The sequence below is a fragment of the Medicago truncatula genome, chromosome 3 (genome assembly GCF_003473485.1).
Source record: "Medicago truncatula cultivar Jemalong A17 chromosome 3, MtrunA17r5.0-ANR, whole genome shotgun sequence".
NCBI lineage: Eukaryota > Viridiplantae > Streptophyta > Magnoliopsida > Fabales > Fabaceae > Medicago > Medicago truncatula.
In genome coordinates, this window is record NC_053044.1 from 58,034,671 (window position 1) to 58,052,208 (window position 17,538).

The 17,538-nt window shown below is 33.8% G+C and overlaps 4 protein-coding genes across 4 annotated transcripts; 1 reads left to right on the plus strand and 3 right to left on the minus strand.

Moving 5' to 3' along the window:
- Positions 1-3,307: 3,307 nt before the first annotated feature.
- On the minus strand, positions 3,308-5,183 carry LOC11421531 (uncharacterized). The gene is made up of 5 exons (XM_003603892.4): positions 4,764-5,183; positions 4,555-4,634; positions 3,888-4,006; positions 3,687-3,763; positions 3,308-3,594 (listed from the first exon to the last, which is right to left on the minus strand). Exons 1-5 carry the CDS (start codon positions 4,996-4,998, stop codon positions 3,569-3,571), a joined length of 537 nt encoding a protein of 178 aa, XP_003603940.1. The 5' UTR covers positions 4,999-5,183; the 3' UTR covers positions 3,308-3,568.
- Positions 5,184-5,384: 201 nt separating this feature from the next.
- Positions 5,385-7,242, plus strand: LOC11418219 (phenylcoumaran benzylic ether reductase POP1). The gene is made up of 5 exons (XM_003603893.4): positions 5,385-5,837; positions 5,979-6,113; positions 6,182-6,419; positions 6,509-6,712; positions 6,864-7,242. Exons 1-5 carry the CDS (start codon positions 5,643-5,645, stop codon positions 7,028-7,030), a joined length of 939 nt encoding a protein of 312 aa, XP_003603941.1. The 5' UTR covers positions 5,385-5,642; the 3' UTR covers positions 7,031-7,242.
- A 203-nt stretch (positions 7,243-7,445) lies between these two features.
- Positions 7,446-10,733, minus strand: LOC11428159 (SNF1-related protein kinase regulatory subunit gamma-1). The gene is made up of 7 exons (XM_003603894.4): positions 10,004-10,733; positions 9,739-9,914; positions 9,538-9,645; positions 9,130-9,288; positions 8,946-9,028; positions 8,633-8,824; positions 7,446-8,292 (listed from the first exon to the last, which is right to left on the minus strand). Exons 1-7 carry the CDS (start codon positions 10,155-10,157, stop codon positions 7,905-7,907), a joined length of 1,260 nt encoding a protein of 419 aa, XP_003603942.1. The 5' UTR covers positions 10,158-10,733; the 3' UTR covers positions 7,446-7,904.
- A 153-nt stretch (positions 10,734-10,886) lies between these two features.
- Positions 10,887-15,298, minus strand: LOC11418220 (glucose-1-phosphate adenylyltransferase large subunit 1). Its single transcript, XM_024779541.2, has 14 exons — positions 14,747-15,298; positions 14,426-14,548; positions 13,928-14,098; positions 13,522-13,614; positions 13,327-13,410; positions 13,185-13,240; positions 12,940-13,033; positions 12,632-12,817; positions 12,463-12,543; positions 12,294-12,380; positions 12,085-12,189; positions 11,597-11,703; positions 11,432-11,492; positions 10,887-11,350 (listed from the first exon to the last, which is right to left on the minus strand). Exons 1-14 carry the CDS (start codon positions 14,951-14,953, stop codon positions 11,249-11,251), a joined length of 1,557 nt encoding a protein of 518 aa, XP_024635309.1. The 5' UTR covers positions 14,954-15,298; the 3' UTR covers positions 10,887-11,248.
- Positions 15,299-17,538: the final 2,240 nt, after the last annotated feature.

Below are 17,538 nucleotides of genomic sequence, written 5' to 3' on the forward strand. Positions count from 1 at the left end.
CTCTATCATGTCTAACTTAAATATTCCTTCTTTGTTTATATTCTAATTCTAATGTTATGTTTATCACGTGCAATAATGGCATTAGAGTAAATCATCCTTAAAGCACTTAAATATTTCTTTTGTTTTCAAACTTTTCTGCTGCTTACCGACCCACTGATGAATATAAAATAAAGACATGGCTAACAATCAGGTAAGCCAAAGCAATATGAGATAGTTTTGGTCAATGCCATGCGTACTCGTATTAACAATCAGGGAAGTTTCATAACTTGAAGGAAAGAATACCAGGCTGTGGAATGTACAAATTTCAATACGTGCATGTCTGTGAGTTTTTGTATGTTTCAAATCTTTATATTTATTTGAAAATCAGTGACTTTGGGCAATTCTAATTCTGAATTCTGATGTCGTACCGAGCATATTGAAATGGCCATAGCCAGTTTTGGCCATCATTTACCATTTACTTGATATGTGGTCATTGATTCGACAAAATCACTTTAACCTAGAACTATTTAAGACGGGGACCAGTTTTTTCCCTAGCAAGAGAGAGGTATATCATTTATTATCTCCTCTGCCATTCTGTTTTCTATGTTTTTGATCAAATAAGTTCTGCAATCTGCATTGCCTACTTGCTACTTGATCAGGGTAACAATGCTGAATTAGTTTTACACTTGAGGATTAGGTCACGTTGTCACACCAACAACAAATCCTAAAATGCTGGATCTAGTGTAATACATACAGCCTAAGGGGAGTTGAAATTAACTGATGTAAATTGTTCGAGTAAACATTTGATAAAGGTAAGTTCGAAGTTTAAGCTTGATTTGGTTACAAATAAGTTTGAATGTTTGGATATGTTACTCCTTTAAGAAGTTTGATGATTAACTTAAGATGGATTTACAATGTAACTCAAAAGGTACATTTTATTGCCTCCCTTTAACCAAATTCCTGCATTTTCACTAAAATTGTATTTGAGTGTACTTAAGTTTTTCATTGGGGTTTTTGTTAAACTTTGCTTAACACACATGTTCTGAGGAAACTGTTATAGTTAGTTTGTTATTGCGTAAGATTGGTCCAGTTTTCAACCAACTTGTTTTTGTAAAAATTATATGTCAATGAGTAGAATTAGGATCTAGTACAATTATAAAACTACAGGACTTTGAAATTTACTTTGTAATAGGATCGGCTAAGTGATATGTTATAGGATTGACTACACGGAATAGGACTTTGAATACAGCTTGTGAACTATTCCATTGTAACATCATTGAAGAAGTTTTGTTCCTTGCTTTAGAAGTTTTGTAAGAGCCAAAGTTTAGAAATCTTTGACAGTTCCTTAAAGTGCTTGATGCACAAGAGTATAAAAGACTGAACTGAGCCTGATTTGCAAAAGCATAATCAATTGGACATGTTTTTCCTTTCCTACTTTATAGATCAAAATGAGGAACATGCCCTCTTTATCTTCTTCATATAAAGAGATCCTATGTTATGCTTTAAAAAACGATTCATTTATAGGACACGTTGTCCATATTTTCTCCATTGATATTCATCTTCCACTATCTAATGAAAAGTAACATAAAATAATTATATGTTAAGCACAATCATGTTGTGAGATCAAAGTATAATGTCATACAGAATGTACCCCACATTTGTTACAGTCAGAACTCATGTTGAAGGGCACAATTGAAATTACTAAATTACATCACTTTTTTCAATAACAAATGTGATTAGTGTTATATAAGTATATTATATATTTGTTTGTGAGAAAGATGGATGGATTACCTCCTCATCACCACTAAAGTGTAACCTTTATCACATGTCTTTCCTTCTGATTGGGTATTACAGTTAGAGAATTTAAATTTCTCTAACTTTTTAATAATAGGGATCCAAGCACTAAACATGTCTTATGGTTATCGATCTCATTCGTCTGATTTAAATCAATAGTTAAAATCGTTTAAAATTGATTTAATTTACCTGAACTATCTGATCTCAAATCAATAGTCGGGATTAATTATTGTGATAACTGCATCCTTTTATCAACGTATCAAATCTGAACCATCCTCCCTCCCCAAACACCACCCAACTTAAAATAAAAATAAAAATAAAAATGGTTGTTATTATGTAAGGCGAAAACAATTAAGGTTTGACAAACAAATTTAACTCCTCATCCACTCAAATAAAAATAAAAATTAAGTCCTCTAAAATGGCTATTATGTAAGGTGAAAACAATTAAGGTTTGTTATTTCAACAAACTCATAATCTATTTTGATACACATGCAATTTCACATTGAACTTTTTAATCAATGGTTGACAATATGCTCTTTAGAAGAGTCATATCCCTTAACCAACACGGATCACACATCTTTTTTTTGTTGAAGATTTAATTCTAAGACATTTATGTGGTTGTTCATATCTCATCTCAATGTGATAATGATTCAAAGTTTTAGGCTTCCATCATAATCCAACACATAGTAGACAAAATTTGAGAAGTGTTGAGATTGTCTTCAAATTTGTGGTCTGGAAGAACAGGGAAATCGTGACACGATTTTGGCATTGTGACACGATTTCGGGGTGCCGTGAGCTAAGTTGCAGGGTGCAAAATCGTGGCACGATTGTGGGAAATCGTGACACGATCGTGAAACTTGCTCGTTAAGTATCCTTGATAAGGACTGGTCTTTTCTTGGGTGGTACGCAAATCATGACACGATTGGGAAAATCGTGACACGATTGCAACAGAGGAAGGCTAGTATAAAGTGTTCTTGTGCAGATTTGAAGAGGGAGTTGGAAGAGAGAGAGACTTGGGAAATCAAAGGGAGCAACTCTAGGGTTTAGGGTTCTTTGATTAGAGTATCTCTTGGGTTGAAAACATGGGAAACACCTTGTAAAGAGAGAATCATTGAGTGTCTTGGTGAGATTGGGAAAAGGGTAGAAATTAGGGTTTGTTCATTGTGAACTTGTCAAGCTAATTTCTTGTAACCTTTTGTATCCCTTTTGTAAGAACTCTTTGATAGTGGATTGGAGAGTACAAACTCTCCTCCAGAGTAGGTCAAGTTTGGACCGAACTGGGTGAACAATCTCTTTGGTGCTTTTGTTTTCTTCTTCCCTCTCCTTTTATCTTGTGATTGTGTATTGTGTTTCTCACTTGTTTCCTAGATTAGATCTAGGTGGTGTTTTGTTGATTATTGCTTGCACACACACTTTGTTTGGTGGTTACCACTCTCCTTTGCTCCACACATCATTATTTAGTATTGGTGTGACTCGATCTAGGCGATCGGAATCCACAACAAGAAGTATAATTTTTTTTAAACAAAATAGAACATAGAGAAGAGTCATTACTAACTACAAACAACTAACAATCGATCAGCTGTGTTGCATTGTTACAAAACAAACTACTATGCCAGAAGGTTACCTAAAAGCATTCTGTGTGCTCATAAAAGTAAACTATGAGCCAAACAATGTTACATTCAAGAAATGAGTAGTTTAGAATTACTTGCAAAACAAAGTAAAATGCCCATGAATTTCCAAACAAGAAAGTGGGTCGAAAACAATGCCAATTTATACAGAACACAACCTAAATCCATTAGACGATTGATGCATCACCAGCATCTGTCAATCAAAGAAGCGAAACTTCTTCAGTATTCTAAACTTGAGGAAAAATAAAATGATAAAAGAATAGTCATTAGGCGAGGAATGCACACCTTTTCCAGGAACGATAACAACAGGTGCTGCTTTACAGTGGTGAAAGCAATACTCACCGACGCTTCCTTGTATCACACTGAAGAAGGAAAAAAAAATACAGAATAATGGATAACTGCAGTGTGTAGAGAATGACCGAGATATAGAAAGAGATTGAATTGAATGTAAGGTATGTTCATACACACACACACACACACACTCACCTTTGAAACAAGCTTCTGCCTCTGGTCCCCAGAACCACAGCTGCAGGTTTAATCCTCTCTGCTTCCTTACAAATTACTTTTCCTGCATCACCTTGCACTATCCGAGCTACTGTTTTCACCTGTTTTCACATCATACTAATCATAAGTATAATGGAAGAATAGATTGCCAATTTGCCAGGAAATAGAGTAGTAATGAGTGATAAACAATAGAGGTTAACCAAAAAATTAAATCCACAATAATTAGCATTCATCATATTCAACTAATAAAGTACCAAAGTTATCAATAAATGCTGCAAGGGATTATTAATACTTGTATTAAAAATTCATTTTATACGGATGAGTCGTCTATAAAACTTAATCAGCTAAAAAATGAAGTGACTGAACAACTTGTAAGCCATGATGGATGATTAAACTTTTTTTTTTCTTACCGTAATTAGTATCTTTGACCTCTATTAAATATTTCAAGATATGCCCTTGACTTAATTAGGCTATTGAACCTGTTACATGTGATTGACTACCTCCTAAATGGTGGTTAATGATTCGAAGCCATGTTTATTTTTATTTTTTTTTGTCATATTGAATAACTCTAACTCTATCTTATATAATTTGTCAAATTGAATATTGTAAAAAACTTGATAAGTAAATAGGAAAACGCAGAGACACTAACCATTGAAACTTGAAAAGCCTCAACCGCTAATTTCTCCATCAGCCCCTGAGTCAAGTCATACACAGTTTGGTTCTTCACATCTGCAAAATATTTCATTAAGAAAAAGAAAATCCATAAAATCACAAATTTCAATCACTTTATACACTATATTGAAGAAAATGAATTAAAAAAAGTAATATATGAGAAGTTAAGAAAGTGAAGGACCGAACCAGAAACAGCATGAACAAGGTGGATGGTATCAGCAAGTCTGCATAGATGAATAAGAGCCCAATCAAAAGCATGTTTACTGTTTGGACCATGATCTATGGCTAATACTATATCCCTTCCTCTTCTTCTTTCCCCTGTTTCCCTCTCAAGCTCTGGCTCAGGCACTATTGGTATCAGAGATGGAAGCTTCACTTCTCTGTAGTTGTATTCTTCTACATCTTCCATCACTGTCTCCATTAATTTACAATCTTCACAACTTCTTGGATTATGAACTTTGCTTTTTTTCTTTCTTTCTGATTATCTCTCTACTCAAACTTTCATATGATACGGTGATTACTCTAATTAAAATTAATCTAATCAAAGGATATTATCAAGTGCTGTTTTATTTTTTAATGTAAACTTTTCTTTTTTGGTTGGTGACACTGTCTTTTTCCACGGTTTTGTCTCAAAATTGTCGTGTTCAAATTGAAAACTTGTTCCCCGGTCAACACATCAACCATTTTGATTTCTATTATTTTATTGTTTTTTAAGCAGTAGGAGCATTTTGTACACTTATCTTTTAACAACATACAAGATTATATACCTCTAAAAAAAAAAAATATTATAGCAATCCTTTTAATTGACTAGTATAGTATAACAACGAGAGCATGTTACCACAGGCCTCATGTGGGGCAATGTTTGAATATTTTATTTTTTTTTGTCTCTAACCTTGATCTTTTGGAGGGAATAAAAGTCTATGTTTTGTACTGAAATGCAGTTGCAGCAAGCAAGGCAAAATAATAGTAATGTAATATAAGAGGACAAGTACACTGCAAGACCTATGCATACCATTTCCATTCCATCCCATCCATATTTTACTTTGATATTGTGAATTGTAGTCAATGGCAGGTGGGAGTAACATGATGAGCAAGATTCTATTGATCGGTGGCACCGGTTACATCGGAAAATTCATTGTAGAAGCTAGCGCCAAAGCTGGCCATCCAACCTTCCTTCTCATCCGGGAATCAACTCTTTCCAACCCTACTAAATCATCCATCATCAACAAATTCAAGGACTTGTCCGTCAATTTTGTTCTTGTGCGTCAAATCCTATTCTTTTCTGGTCACGCTTAACTTTTTATATTGGTCAAATTATCTTAGTGTAATAATTTAGAGATATTTTAGTATCCATGTCAAATTTTGAGTGTCCGGATATGATATTCAGTGTGTTATATGCAGGGGGATCTATATGATCATCAAAGTTTGGTGAAAGCAATAAAACAGGTTGATGTTGTAATTTCTACTGTGGCTCGCTCGCACTTGAGTGATCAAGATAAAATCATCTCTGCCATCAAAGAAGCAGGAAATGTTAAGGTACATTCAAAAACTCAAAAATATCTTCATTATTTACTATATGATATGAATATCTTCATTGTTTATAGAGATTCTTTCCTTCTGAATTCGGAAATGATGTGGATCGGAGTCATGCGGTTGAACCAGCAAAGAGTGCATACGCCGTTAAAGCCAGAATTCGGCGCAGCATTGAGTCAGAAGGAATTCCATACACTTACGTGTCAAGTAACTACTTTGCTGGTTACTTCCTACCCTCTTTGTCACAGCATGGAGCTTCAGCTCCACCAAGAGATAAAGTTGTTATCCTAGGAGATGGAAACCCCAAAGGTGAAAAACTAGGCACATGCAGTTTAATATTGAATTTAACTCATTAATTTTCCTAACTAATAGGTTTTGCTTGATTAAATAATCAACAGCTGTTTTTAACAAAGAAGAGGATATTGCTACTTATACAATCAAATCTGTTGATGATCCAAGAACCTTGAACAAAATTCTGTATATTAGACCACAAGGTAATGCCTTGTCTTTTAATGATCTGGTATCTCTATGGGAGAAGAAGATTGGTAAAACTCTTGAAAGAATCTATGTTCCAAAGGAACAACTTCTGAAGCAAATTCAAGGTTAGTAAGCGACCTTTGCTGTTCATAATACTTTAATCTTTTTTTGATTCCCAGGAATCGAACTCAGTACCACGAGGTTTACAACAGACACACACACACAAACCACTTTGTTAGACTCAGTGGTTTAATAATTTAATTCTGGCTGTTTCAGAGTCCTCGCCTCCATTAAATATGATGTTGTCGATTGCTCACTGTGTGTACATTAAAGGGGATCATACTAACTTTGAAATCGATCCAACATTTGGAGTAGAAGCTACAACTCTCTATCCTGATGTGAAATACACCACTGTAGATGAGTTCCTTAATCAGTTTGTCTGAGATTCAAGCCAAGATGTGATTTTTCCTCTCGGTTGATAATATCATTTCTATTTCGCAAAAGAAATAAAGTGCTGTATTTCCAGAAACATGTCTTTATACACTCAATGATTCAACTATGATAAGAATTAAGAATTCCTCCATTTCTTTTGTTGTAGAAATTGAGATGATCTCTATCCCTTGATATTATGATAAAAGATTAGCAGTTTTAAAGATTGGTACTTGCCTTGTAATTTTATTCATGATGAACCCATGAGACTAGTCTATCAAAATATTGAGATTCATCTTAAGGGATGATCTCATCAAAAGTGAAATTTTGTTTAGGAGATAAAAGTTATACTTTTCAATCGTTGATGAAAAAATTCTGTTAGTGTACAACAAAATCACTACATGAATTGACTTCTTCCTCCATTAGCTATGAGATGGTCAGGGATATGGTGGATAGTCAATCTAGGATCATGGTAGGATGAGTTATCTTTAACATGAGTTCAAAAACAATATCCATTAAACTATTCAAACCCATCCTGCAACAGTTTAACCACATATATTCAAAGGCGAGTAATTTTGTCATCTCAAACCCAGATGTTCTGGGGCCATCTTAGACAAAGATTAGAAGTTAATGATGTCTACTAGTATTATAAATACAAAAAATGATAGCATCAGTGCAATAAATACAAGATTGGAAGACTGCATTGGTAATTTAATAAATCAGTTTTCAACCATCCAATTTATACCAACAACTAAGATCATCTCCACTGTCATTTTTAATTGTACGAAATCCAAATTCCTGAAAAATATCTTCATGTTTGTCGTGGGCAACATTCCATTGCCTAATGCATATATTTTCTCTAAATAAATGCATCGGCGCATACCTTGTTCAACGATTGCGAATGATAGTTCCATTGTTAATTCTACATCCACTCTGCTCCAATGCCAATTCAAAAAATCCACCTCCACCAATACTAGAATTCACACATGGAGGTGCAAATTGCAGAATGACATCTCTCACTGTTATCACACCTGTAACTTGTTCATTATCATTTATCAGAAAACTGAAACTGCTATTAGTCTGTGTCATATGCTCCATTACTTGCTTGAGCGTTTGGTTTGCTCTGTTGGTTACCGGTGAATCCATTCTCGATGTGAAGCTGTTTTTCAGGTGGAGACTTCCTGCCGTGTGATTAGTACCATGATCATGTTTAATGGTTGGTTCAGCGTCTGTCTTGTCGGTCTTTGTGTGAACAAATTCTTCGACTGTTAAAATCCTGTCATTGCATAGAAACAGGAATCTTTTTCATGCTAGTTACATTGACACTGTTAATTCAATATTGTTGCTTGAACTAAACAATTATTCATAGGATTTAATTCATATATACCGCCTGTGAAAAAACTGCACACTATTAATCAATCATAATCATGAGATGATTAAAAACATTGACTTTAAACATAACTAGTTATAAAGTTGGATATATGATTAATTGTGATTTGCTGCCAGTGTAAATTTTTTTACACGTGAAGTGTATAAAAATTAAACTCTTATTTTATATCTATCAAAATATTCATAAGTTAAGGCAAAGAGAGAGTAGACCTGTTTTTTAAACTTACTTTCTATTTCTAAGTAGGTCATCATTCTTTACAAGATTATAAATGTCACTGTTCCTCACATTACCAATGAGCTTCTTGGTTTGTCTATCTACAACTGCAACTGCACAAGTTTGGTTCTGCCAAAGCAACTTCAAAGCATCTGCAACAGTTTGGTCTCCAAACACACAACTAAGATGTTCTTGGCCTTCAAATCTGTGGAAGGACAAAAAAGGGTCAAAGCCAAAGAGCAACATACCACATTGCAAAATTCACTTGAACAAAATACCGAATAGATACATGTACTCATTTACTTGAATGGTAAGATTTTAAATACCGGAAATCTGATAAGTTCTTGTCTGCAACATTATTGAACCACTCTAGTTCGCTTGATTGAAGAAGTAGTTGGACTAGGGCATTCTAGCATAAAAGGAAACACAATAACCATCCTTAATATATCAATTTTCAATATGACACATATATGTGCTTGTGTCTGCAACTCGACGACAGTCGACAGATACCTGTGTAACAAAGCCGATGAGTGCAGCATCAAGTTGTTGCATGACAGGCAAAACTTGCAGCCTGTGCTTAGAAAGAAGTAGCAATGCATGCAAAATCGTGTCATTCAACCGTACCGGGAAAAATGGTTCCCAGAGGAATGACTTGGCCAATTCGCCAACCTAGTAAAGAATAAGACATAACTTATGTGATGTATTTATACTATTCTCTAATTATAATTGTGCACATGAATGATAAATCTAATAGTATAGACACAATCATTTTAATATTAAACTAATCATTTTAAGTGAAAAAATAAATTCATGTGGTCCTAGTTGAATTCCAAGTATACAAACACTGAAACACCAATAGAAGGAGCAAGAATTGCAAATAGAGAAATCTAACTGAATGAAAACATGAAAAAGGAAAACCTTGGTTTGGCCAATCTGAGGAATCCGGTCCAAGATAGAGAATAAACCTTGGTTCTCTATATCCTTGATATGGTTATCAGCGGCATCTTCTCTTATCTTTTCACATTCCTTGAAAATACAACATGCTCAATGAGAATGATGTTTCATTCGAAGATACAAGTTATAAATTTTGAGAAATTAGCGAAAAGTACTACTAAATACCTCAAGAGACCAAAGAACCATGTTTGGAAAAGAAATGAAACCAATATAGCGATCAGAAAACCTTATGCTTGATGTTTCAGTGTTCAAAACATCCACAATGACAGCACCAAATGTGTCCTTTTCGTACAACATATGAATTGCATCCCTTATAGTGCCTCCAGATTTTATTTCCAACACTTAACATAGGAAGGAAGAAAACAACGTTGGAGGGCATTGAATCACAAAACAATGTTAACAAACTAATTGTAAAAAGTAGTAGTAGTACCATGTGAATTGTTTATGCCGGATATTGAACTAATGGGTATGTGATCAAGAAATTGTTGAAGGGCAGTGGCAGAATCAACATGCACGTTCTGATCATTATTATCTTCCTTCTTCTCAGCGACTAAACCATCATTCACTATTTTCCTAGATTGCATTTTCTTTGTTTCTTGTTCTTGATTCAGTTTACGTCATACACTTTTAAGTTTTAACTTAATTCCTTTTTTTTTTTTTTACCCTCTCTCTCTCTCCCAACGCCAACTTAGGCCTTTGTGATTCGTAAAAAATGTCACAAGTTATACGTGTCAATCTCTCAGTAAATTGATCTTGCTCTCATGCATGGACATAGCCGTTTTTACCTTTTCTATCTCCGAAGATTAAAAAAGTCCTAATGTGTTTGATATTAAAAAAACTTATATGATTGGTGCTTACGTTTATTTAACAAATTAAGTATGAGCGAGCTTTTAAACAGAAAGATGGTGCTATTAAGTCCATGTCTCGTGTGCAGTCTATAGATTTGAATTGTGATATGCTGGTAGGCATTTTTTATTTTTTTTGACGCAAGCAGAATTAAAAATACTGAATAATGTTGTTTATTGAATAGATTGTTTTTCGTCACAATTTTCATGCATTCAATTAGTCAACAACTCTGGAGTTGTTGGATCAAGACGATACAAGTCTGATTTACCAAGCCTAAACTTAGAGTCGAGCGATCTTGATCCAATAGCTCTGCCGTGCAATCTTGATCCAAGGATTCCAAGAAGCCGGCCGATTAGGTGAATGCCTAGAAATCCAGATTAGTTTATATAGTTAAAATGAACAATGCTTTTTCCTTTTAGAACCTGCTGAGTAATGCTATATACGTCTATGATACTTGGAGCAACAGGTAAACAGATTCTTTATCACACCACCCAGTTAAAAATTAAATTATTAATTCAGTGATACAATGATTTAAAAGGTGTCCTTTGCACTTGCAAGGGAGAGGATATGGTAACTTCATAGCTCACACAGGCTCAGCCCTTTAATTTATTTTACTTTTGTGCACTTTCACTTTTATGATTTATTCATTCATTCTATTTTTACATGTGGTGGGAGAGCTCCTATTTTACACATTCCGCTTTCTCTATTCAACATACCATTTTGCAACAGTTGCCATACCTCCCCAAAAGATGCGGAAGGGAGTGTTCCTTACAATGCTTCCTCCGACGCCTCAGAGAAACCAGCTCATGGAACAACCACTAACCATTATTTATATGACAGTTCCATCTTCTATTGTTGCCTTCTCCATTACGATTGTGATTCCTGCTCGGATGTAGAACCCATCTTCTGGTCTATCTGCTTCTTGTACGCCCTACAGATAAACCATTCGAGTTTATAAGGATGCACAAAAGTATTGCAGACCAGAAAACTACTAACTGATATTTATGCTTACATCTTTGTTCGTGATGACGACATCTTTCCCGATCTTTGCATTCTTGTCAATAATACAGTTCCTTTGACAAAGATAACAAGCAATAAGTTCACAATAATAAATAGATTCGCTATGCACAAATACTAATTCTTTATCTAGTGTTCATCAACCGTGAGTAGCACTTACTTAATTTTGGTATTCCTTCCGATTCCAATTGGGACCTTTCCCTCTGCAAGAAGAGAAGCAATTTCGGATTCGGTTTGGTAATAGTCTGCTCCCATCATTACAGTGTCCTGTAAAAGATGATTTTATATTTAGTTAGTAGTAGGACCATATTTAATAGAGTGTGTTGGGTATGACTCAGTCTAATGATAAGTGGACAGGTCACCATCTATTTGTCGGCCTGCAGGGGGCGAGCCCTCCTGCGGTACAGCTCAAGGTTAACCTTATAAATTGGACTGTAAGTAATCTGTAACTCCTAAGCTTGAATAATAGAAAATCACTGCAGCCACTCTAAAGTCAGAGACATAGGCACAATTGGTTGAAATCCATGATCAAATATTGTGTGTTCTCTATTTACATTTTACATCACTGTTTTTTTTTTTTTTTTGAACCAGGGTTGCTGTTCTAACATAGATATTTGGAATAGTGAGTCTATAAATATGACATTTTACCTGAAGCTCAACGCCATAATCTAAACGTGATCTTTCACCCACAATGGAGTGCTGGATTGTACATTCTCTCAGGAAACATCCATGGGAGATAATGGCATCCACAACCTACCACCAAAACCATAGCAACACATGACAGAATAAGCAAGACATGATGATGTTATGACTTACCACAGTTACTAGCATGCTACAAGATGGATAGATTGTCGTACCCGGCAGTTGTCAATCTTTGTTGGTGGTAGGAATCCAGGAGATGTGAAAATGGGTGTCTTGGGATCATAAAACTGAAACTTCGGACTCTGCATGAGAGTAGCATAAAGGAAATATTAGTTTTAATCAACTAAACTGAACAAGAATACCGACAATTTCTTGCACCTATACCTCTTTGGTAAGAGCAAGGTTAGCATCGTAAAAGGATTTTATTGTTCCAATATCTTCCCAGTAGTCTCCGAAGAAATATGCCTGCAAAACAACACAAATTTTCTCATAGCTCCTTCTGAAATGGATAAATACATATGTATGCATATATAATTATTGGAATTCCTCTTACTTGGACATTGTGTTCCCTTATAGCTGAAGGAATGATTTCGGATCCAAAGTCATTAGATGTAGGATATTTCCATTTCAAAAGCTTGAGTAAAACATCTTTCTTGAATACATAAACCCCCATAGATGCAATATATGGCGAGTTCAATGCATCTTGTGGCGACAACCCAAGACGAGAGGTATCTACTTGCTGCAAAATGAGGATGGTCAATTCATTTTTGGTTTCTGATAGTGAACAGTCTCAGTAGAAGTACCAGATAACAAGAAAGCAGAAAGAAGGTGCAAACATTGGGTTGTTAAGTTGTGAATTACCATTGCTTTCAGATCAGCCCCTTTCGGTTTTTCAGAAAATTGGATGATATTGCCTCTCTCGTCTACCTTGACCAATCCGTAATCTGATGCACGGCTGGAAAGCAAGCAATTAAAAAAATTCGTAATTTTATTTTCTAGTGAGTCTTACTATCCATTCATTCTAGAGTGAAATTAAGTATAATACTCATTTACTTAGTGATATCAAGCAACAAGAAGAAACACATATAACAGGAGATTGAACACACCTGTCACCCACAGCAGCACACGAAATTGTAATATCGGCATTTCTATCAACATGACTCTGTTTATTTGTTATTGATGAATCAGAAAATTGTTGAAAATGAAATGAAGAAACAATCCACTCTACAAAACAATTACAATGTATACCTGCACAAGGTCCATGTAATCCATTCGGTATAAATGATCCCCCGCCAAGATCAATACATTTTCGACGTTTATATTCTTGGCATCCTACAACAAAGAATTGAATACTTATTGACAACCTCAAAAATCAGAAATTTTATTTATAGAAAATACGGAGAAATGGTTTAAATTGCCTCAAAAAGAAAACAATTTGGCTACCTCAAATATCCAGGTAAATTGCCTCACAGCATCTGCAGTTCCTTGAAACCACTTATTTCCCGTTTCTCCTGGTGTTTGTGTCGCCGCCAGAACCTATTTACCATTTAGATTCACTTCAATTAGTCATCATGAATAGAAACAAACTTGAAATTAGTCAACAAGAATCTCTTCCGGTGGATTGTAATTTTTTTCTCTATCAATCACAACAGTCAACCAAGAAAGAGCTTCTTTATTCATTTTAGGCAAACCAAATTACTCAAGTTTTGTTTCTTTTGAGGGATATTATTGGCAACTGTCATGTTCATATGAAATATCACTGCATCAATATCTAGTTATTAATAAAAAGGAGAGAAAAAAAAACTACTTTCCATACATATACTGACGGTGAATTGTGATGGATACATACCTCCACAAATCCATCACCAAAGTTGATGCCATTACCAAAATAGGTGCGGGCAATGTGTCGGTTGAGGGAAGCAGAATTGAACTGAGTTAGCACAAATATTTTATTGATGCCACTATTTATACAGTTGCTCATTGGAATGTCTATAAGCCTATAGCATCCCCCAACAGGAACCTTAAAACAAACATAGTGAACAAATCATCATCAGAAACAACACAACACAGGACACCAAAATGTTAGGATTCAAACCAAAATACTAGTAGGATAAACCACCAGTTTAGTCCTTAAAGTATCATTGTTTCTCCAATTTAGCCTAAGTATTTAAAATCCATCAGGTTAGTCCCTACTATTAAGATCTTATGCTAAATTGATTGATTTTCATATACTCTTTCGACTAAATTGACGTATTTCATATATTTTAGGACTACTTATTATTTTTATATACTTTGGGAACTAAATTGATGGTTTATTTGTTACGACTATATCATGATAACCACTTACCGCGGGTGTTGCAGCTCGTTTGGTGAGAGGATATAGATGTGTCCCTGGTCCTCCTCCCAATACAATGGAAATCACATTTTTTGGATCAGCCCTTAGTCTCATAAATGAAGGCACTTGCAAGTTCTGAAATTCAAAACACACTCTAATCATAATCATATCCCAAATAAAAATGTAGCCACATAATTCACATAAACAAAGTAAAAATAGAATTACCTAACTTTACAATTATGTCATGCAAAAATGATCGAAATTCATATTTTTTTTTTTCTCTCTCTCAGAATTGGGAGCAAAAAGTGAAGCCTACAATGAAATTGAGCTTACCAAGGAACCTTTGGGATCATCTGAAGTAAGAATAGCAGATACAGCAACATGTTTGATCTTCTTCTGATTTGTGAAACGTTCATTCAACTGATCCGTGACCCAGGAACTGTTATGGAAGCTTCCTTTGATTCTTTCTCCAAAAAAAGAACCTTTTTTAGAAATTGAAAAATGGGTGTTGGGTTTTATGGTTAAACAACCAGAAGCCATTGCAGTAACCTCAAGAAACTAAACTGTTTTTGAGGTTGAAGGTGAAGAAGATCAGAGTCAATGCAAGTACTCAAATGTGAATCTAAGAAAAGTGATTATTGAAAGCAAAATGATTAGAGTGATCAAGTGAGTGAGTGGTGATGAAGGAAAGGAGGTTGCCTTTATGGAAGTGTGAGCTAAGACCACTTTCACGAGAAATCTTGAGATTTTGGTAAATATGATCAATTTCCAAAAACTATAGTCAAACAAATAATATATAATCAATTAATAATGAACTTTGTTCTTTGCCTTTAGCACCATTCACATAGTCCAAGTTTGTGGGTGTGTACATTATTTACATTACACATGGAATTCAGATTCAGAACACAAAGACTTGTCATTTTCATACCCTGCTCGTACATCCCCTGTTATGTCATTAAAATTTTGATGTGAGCTTCTACGGTTATTATTTGCTTTCATGTGTTGTAGTAATTGGTGAGTTTAACTTTTGCATAATTAAGTTAGCTCACAATAATTTTACTTTTATGAGTCGAATCTCATGTATTTAATTTATAATATATTATGAATCAAATACATCAACAAAGTTGATTAATAAACATGCATAAAATATTTCTAAAAGAATGATTGTCCCAATGTTGTTAGAATTGGACCAATAACAATTTATTTTTCAAAATTTCTTAATTATAAGACATTTTTCATACTTTCCTTTATCCCATAACGTAAGACGATTTACAAATTCAACACTTATTTGATAAAAAAATTTAAGAAAAAAAAATACTCCTAGCTAAAATACCAGTGGGAAACGTATAGTTCGCCTCGTCCTAAATAAAAGAGAAAATTGGTCCAATAAAAGTTAAGGGGTTAAATCAAATTGATCAAATTTTCTCTTATATCTAAGACAATAGATAATATTATGATTTGTTCTCTTGTGATATCAATATTTGCAAAGATAAATATGTCACAATTACACATAATCACAAGTTAACACCTTATTTTTGATAAAAACTAGTTGTTTCGCATGGGTTCAATAACGTATTCGATAAAAAAAATCTTTGAAAGAAGAGATGTTAAAACGATGGAACATTGTGATTCATCATAAAATATGTATAGGTTGATTAAGAGAGCATGTAATCAGTTTATGAGATTAGTAATTGACATAATATTTAGGATGAAAACAATTGAAACCAATAAAGGAACCAATGATGTGTGAATTTACATATTATCCAAAATTATAAAAAAGAGTGTTGTTATTATAGAGTTACCAAAAAATGATTGATACCCATATTTACATCAAATGAAATCAAGCAAAGAAGTAGCATCGGTGAATGAAGATAATCTAGTCTAGGATTGAATTTAGTTGTTTTCCAAATAGTGATGCAGTATGTTTCCTAACACAAATTATGCACATGAAATAAAGAATAATGCAATATGTAGTTTTAATTTGTACGAAGTACGTTGAGAAGAAATCGAACTTTGACTTAAGTTCTAAGTGAAGCTTTGACTCTGAGCTTGAGAAGTGTTAAGGTCATGACAACAATTCAAGAAACATGGTCAAAAAACAATCAAATTGGATTGTGAAATAATAAGTTACTCTAACATTGTATTGTGAAATCATAATGCAAACTTACTAAGTCTCAAACTTCTCAACAACCGGATGATGTAGGTTGATGAGCAGCCTCGAACCTGACCAATTGTTACATATATTTGGGTTGCCATTGACTACAAAATGGAAGCAAAGAACTCAAGCTAAATAGATGGTAAATGATAAAGCTATGAAGTATTTTTTCCATAGTGTTACACCAACTATATTCCCACTACATACGGAAAGACATCTTTCGGGTCATTATCAAACTTATACAAAATCCTATCATCTGATGCTGACAAAATAGAAAATAATATCTTTTCTATTTAGCAATGTTTAATTTTTTTGAATAAGAGAAAAAGATATGCATAGTTTGTTACGATATAAAGGTGCAATATATATGTATATATATAAAAGATAAGTTTAATTTTTTTAGGCATCTATACCTTTTTTTGAAGAAAAGACATCTACAATTTTACTTTTAATTAAAATCAAAATTTTATAAAAATTATAGCATTAGCGTAACAAAAAAACAGACACGCATAAAATATTACTCTAAACGCTAATATGTGTGTATGTATATTTGCCAGGTTGAAGAAAGAAAATAAAAATATTTTGTATCATTCAATGATATCCTGAATAAAAATATTTGTGAGGTTGTTATGATTAAACGATATTTAAATTAAATATATAAGTGATAAAAAGATAATAAAATTTCTTTGAAAAAAAGGTAATAAAATTAAATGGAACTTCCTTAAAAAAATTAAATGGAATGGCTAAAAAAAAATTAAATGGAAGAAAAAAACATATTGAAATATAATATTAGAAAATAAAAGAAAAGGTTCGCAACGTGAATTGAAGAGAGATGCTTGTCGAGAAGTAGTGTTTTGAAGTAGCATTCAACAACTTTTGGCCAAAACTCATTCCATTCAATTTTATGCATTAAAAAAATGTAACTTTTTTTATTAAGTACTTAATTGATATTGTACTTGGGCTAACTTCT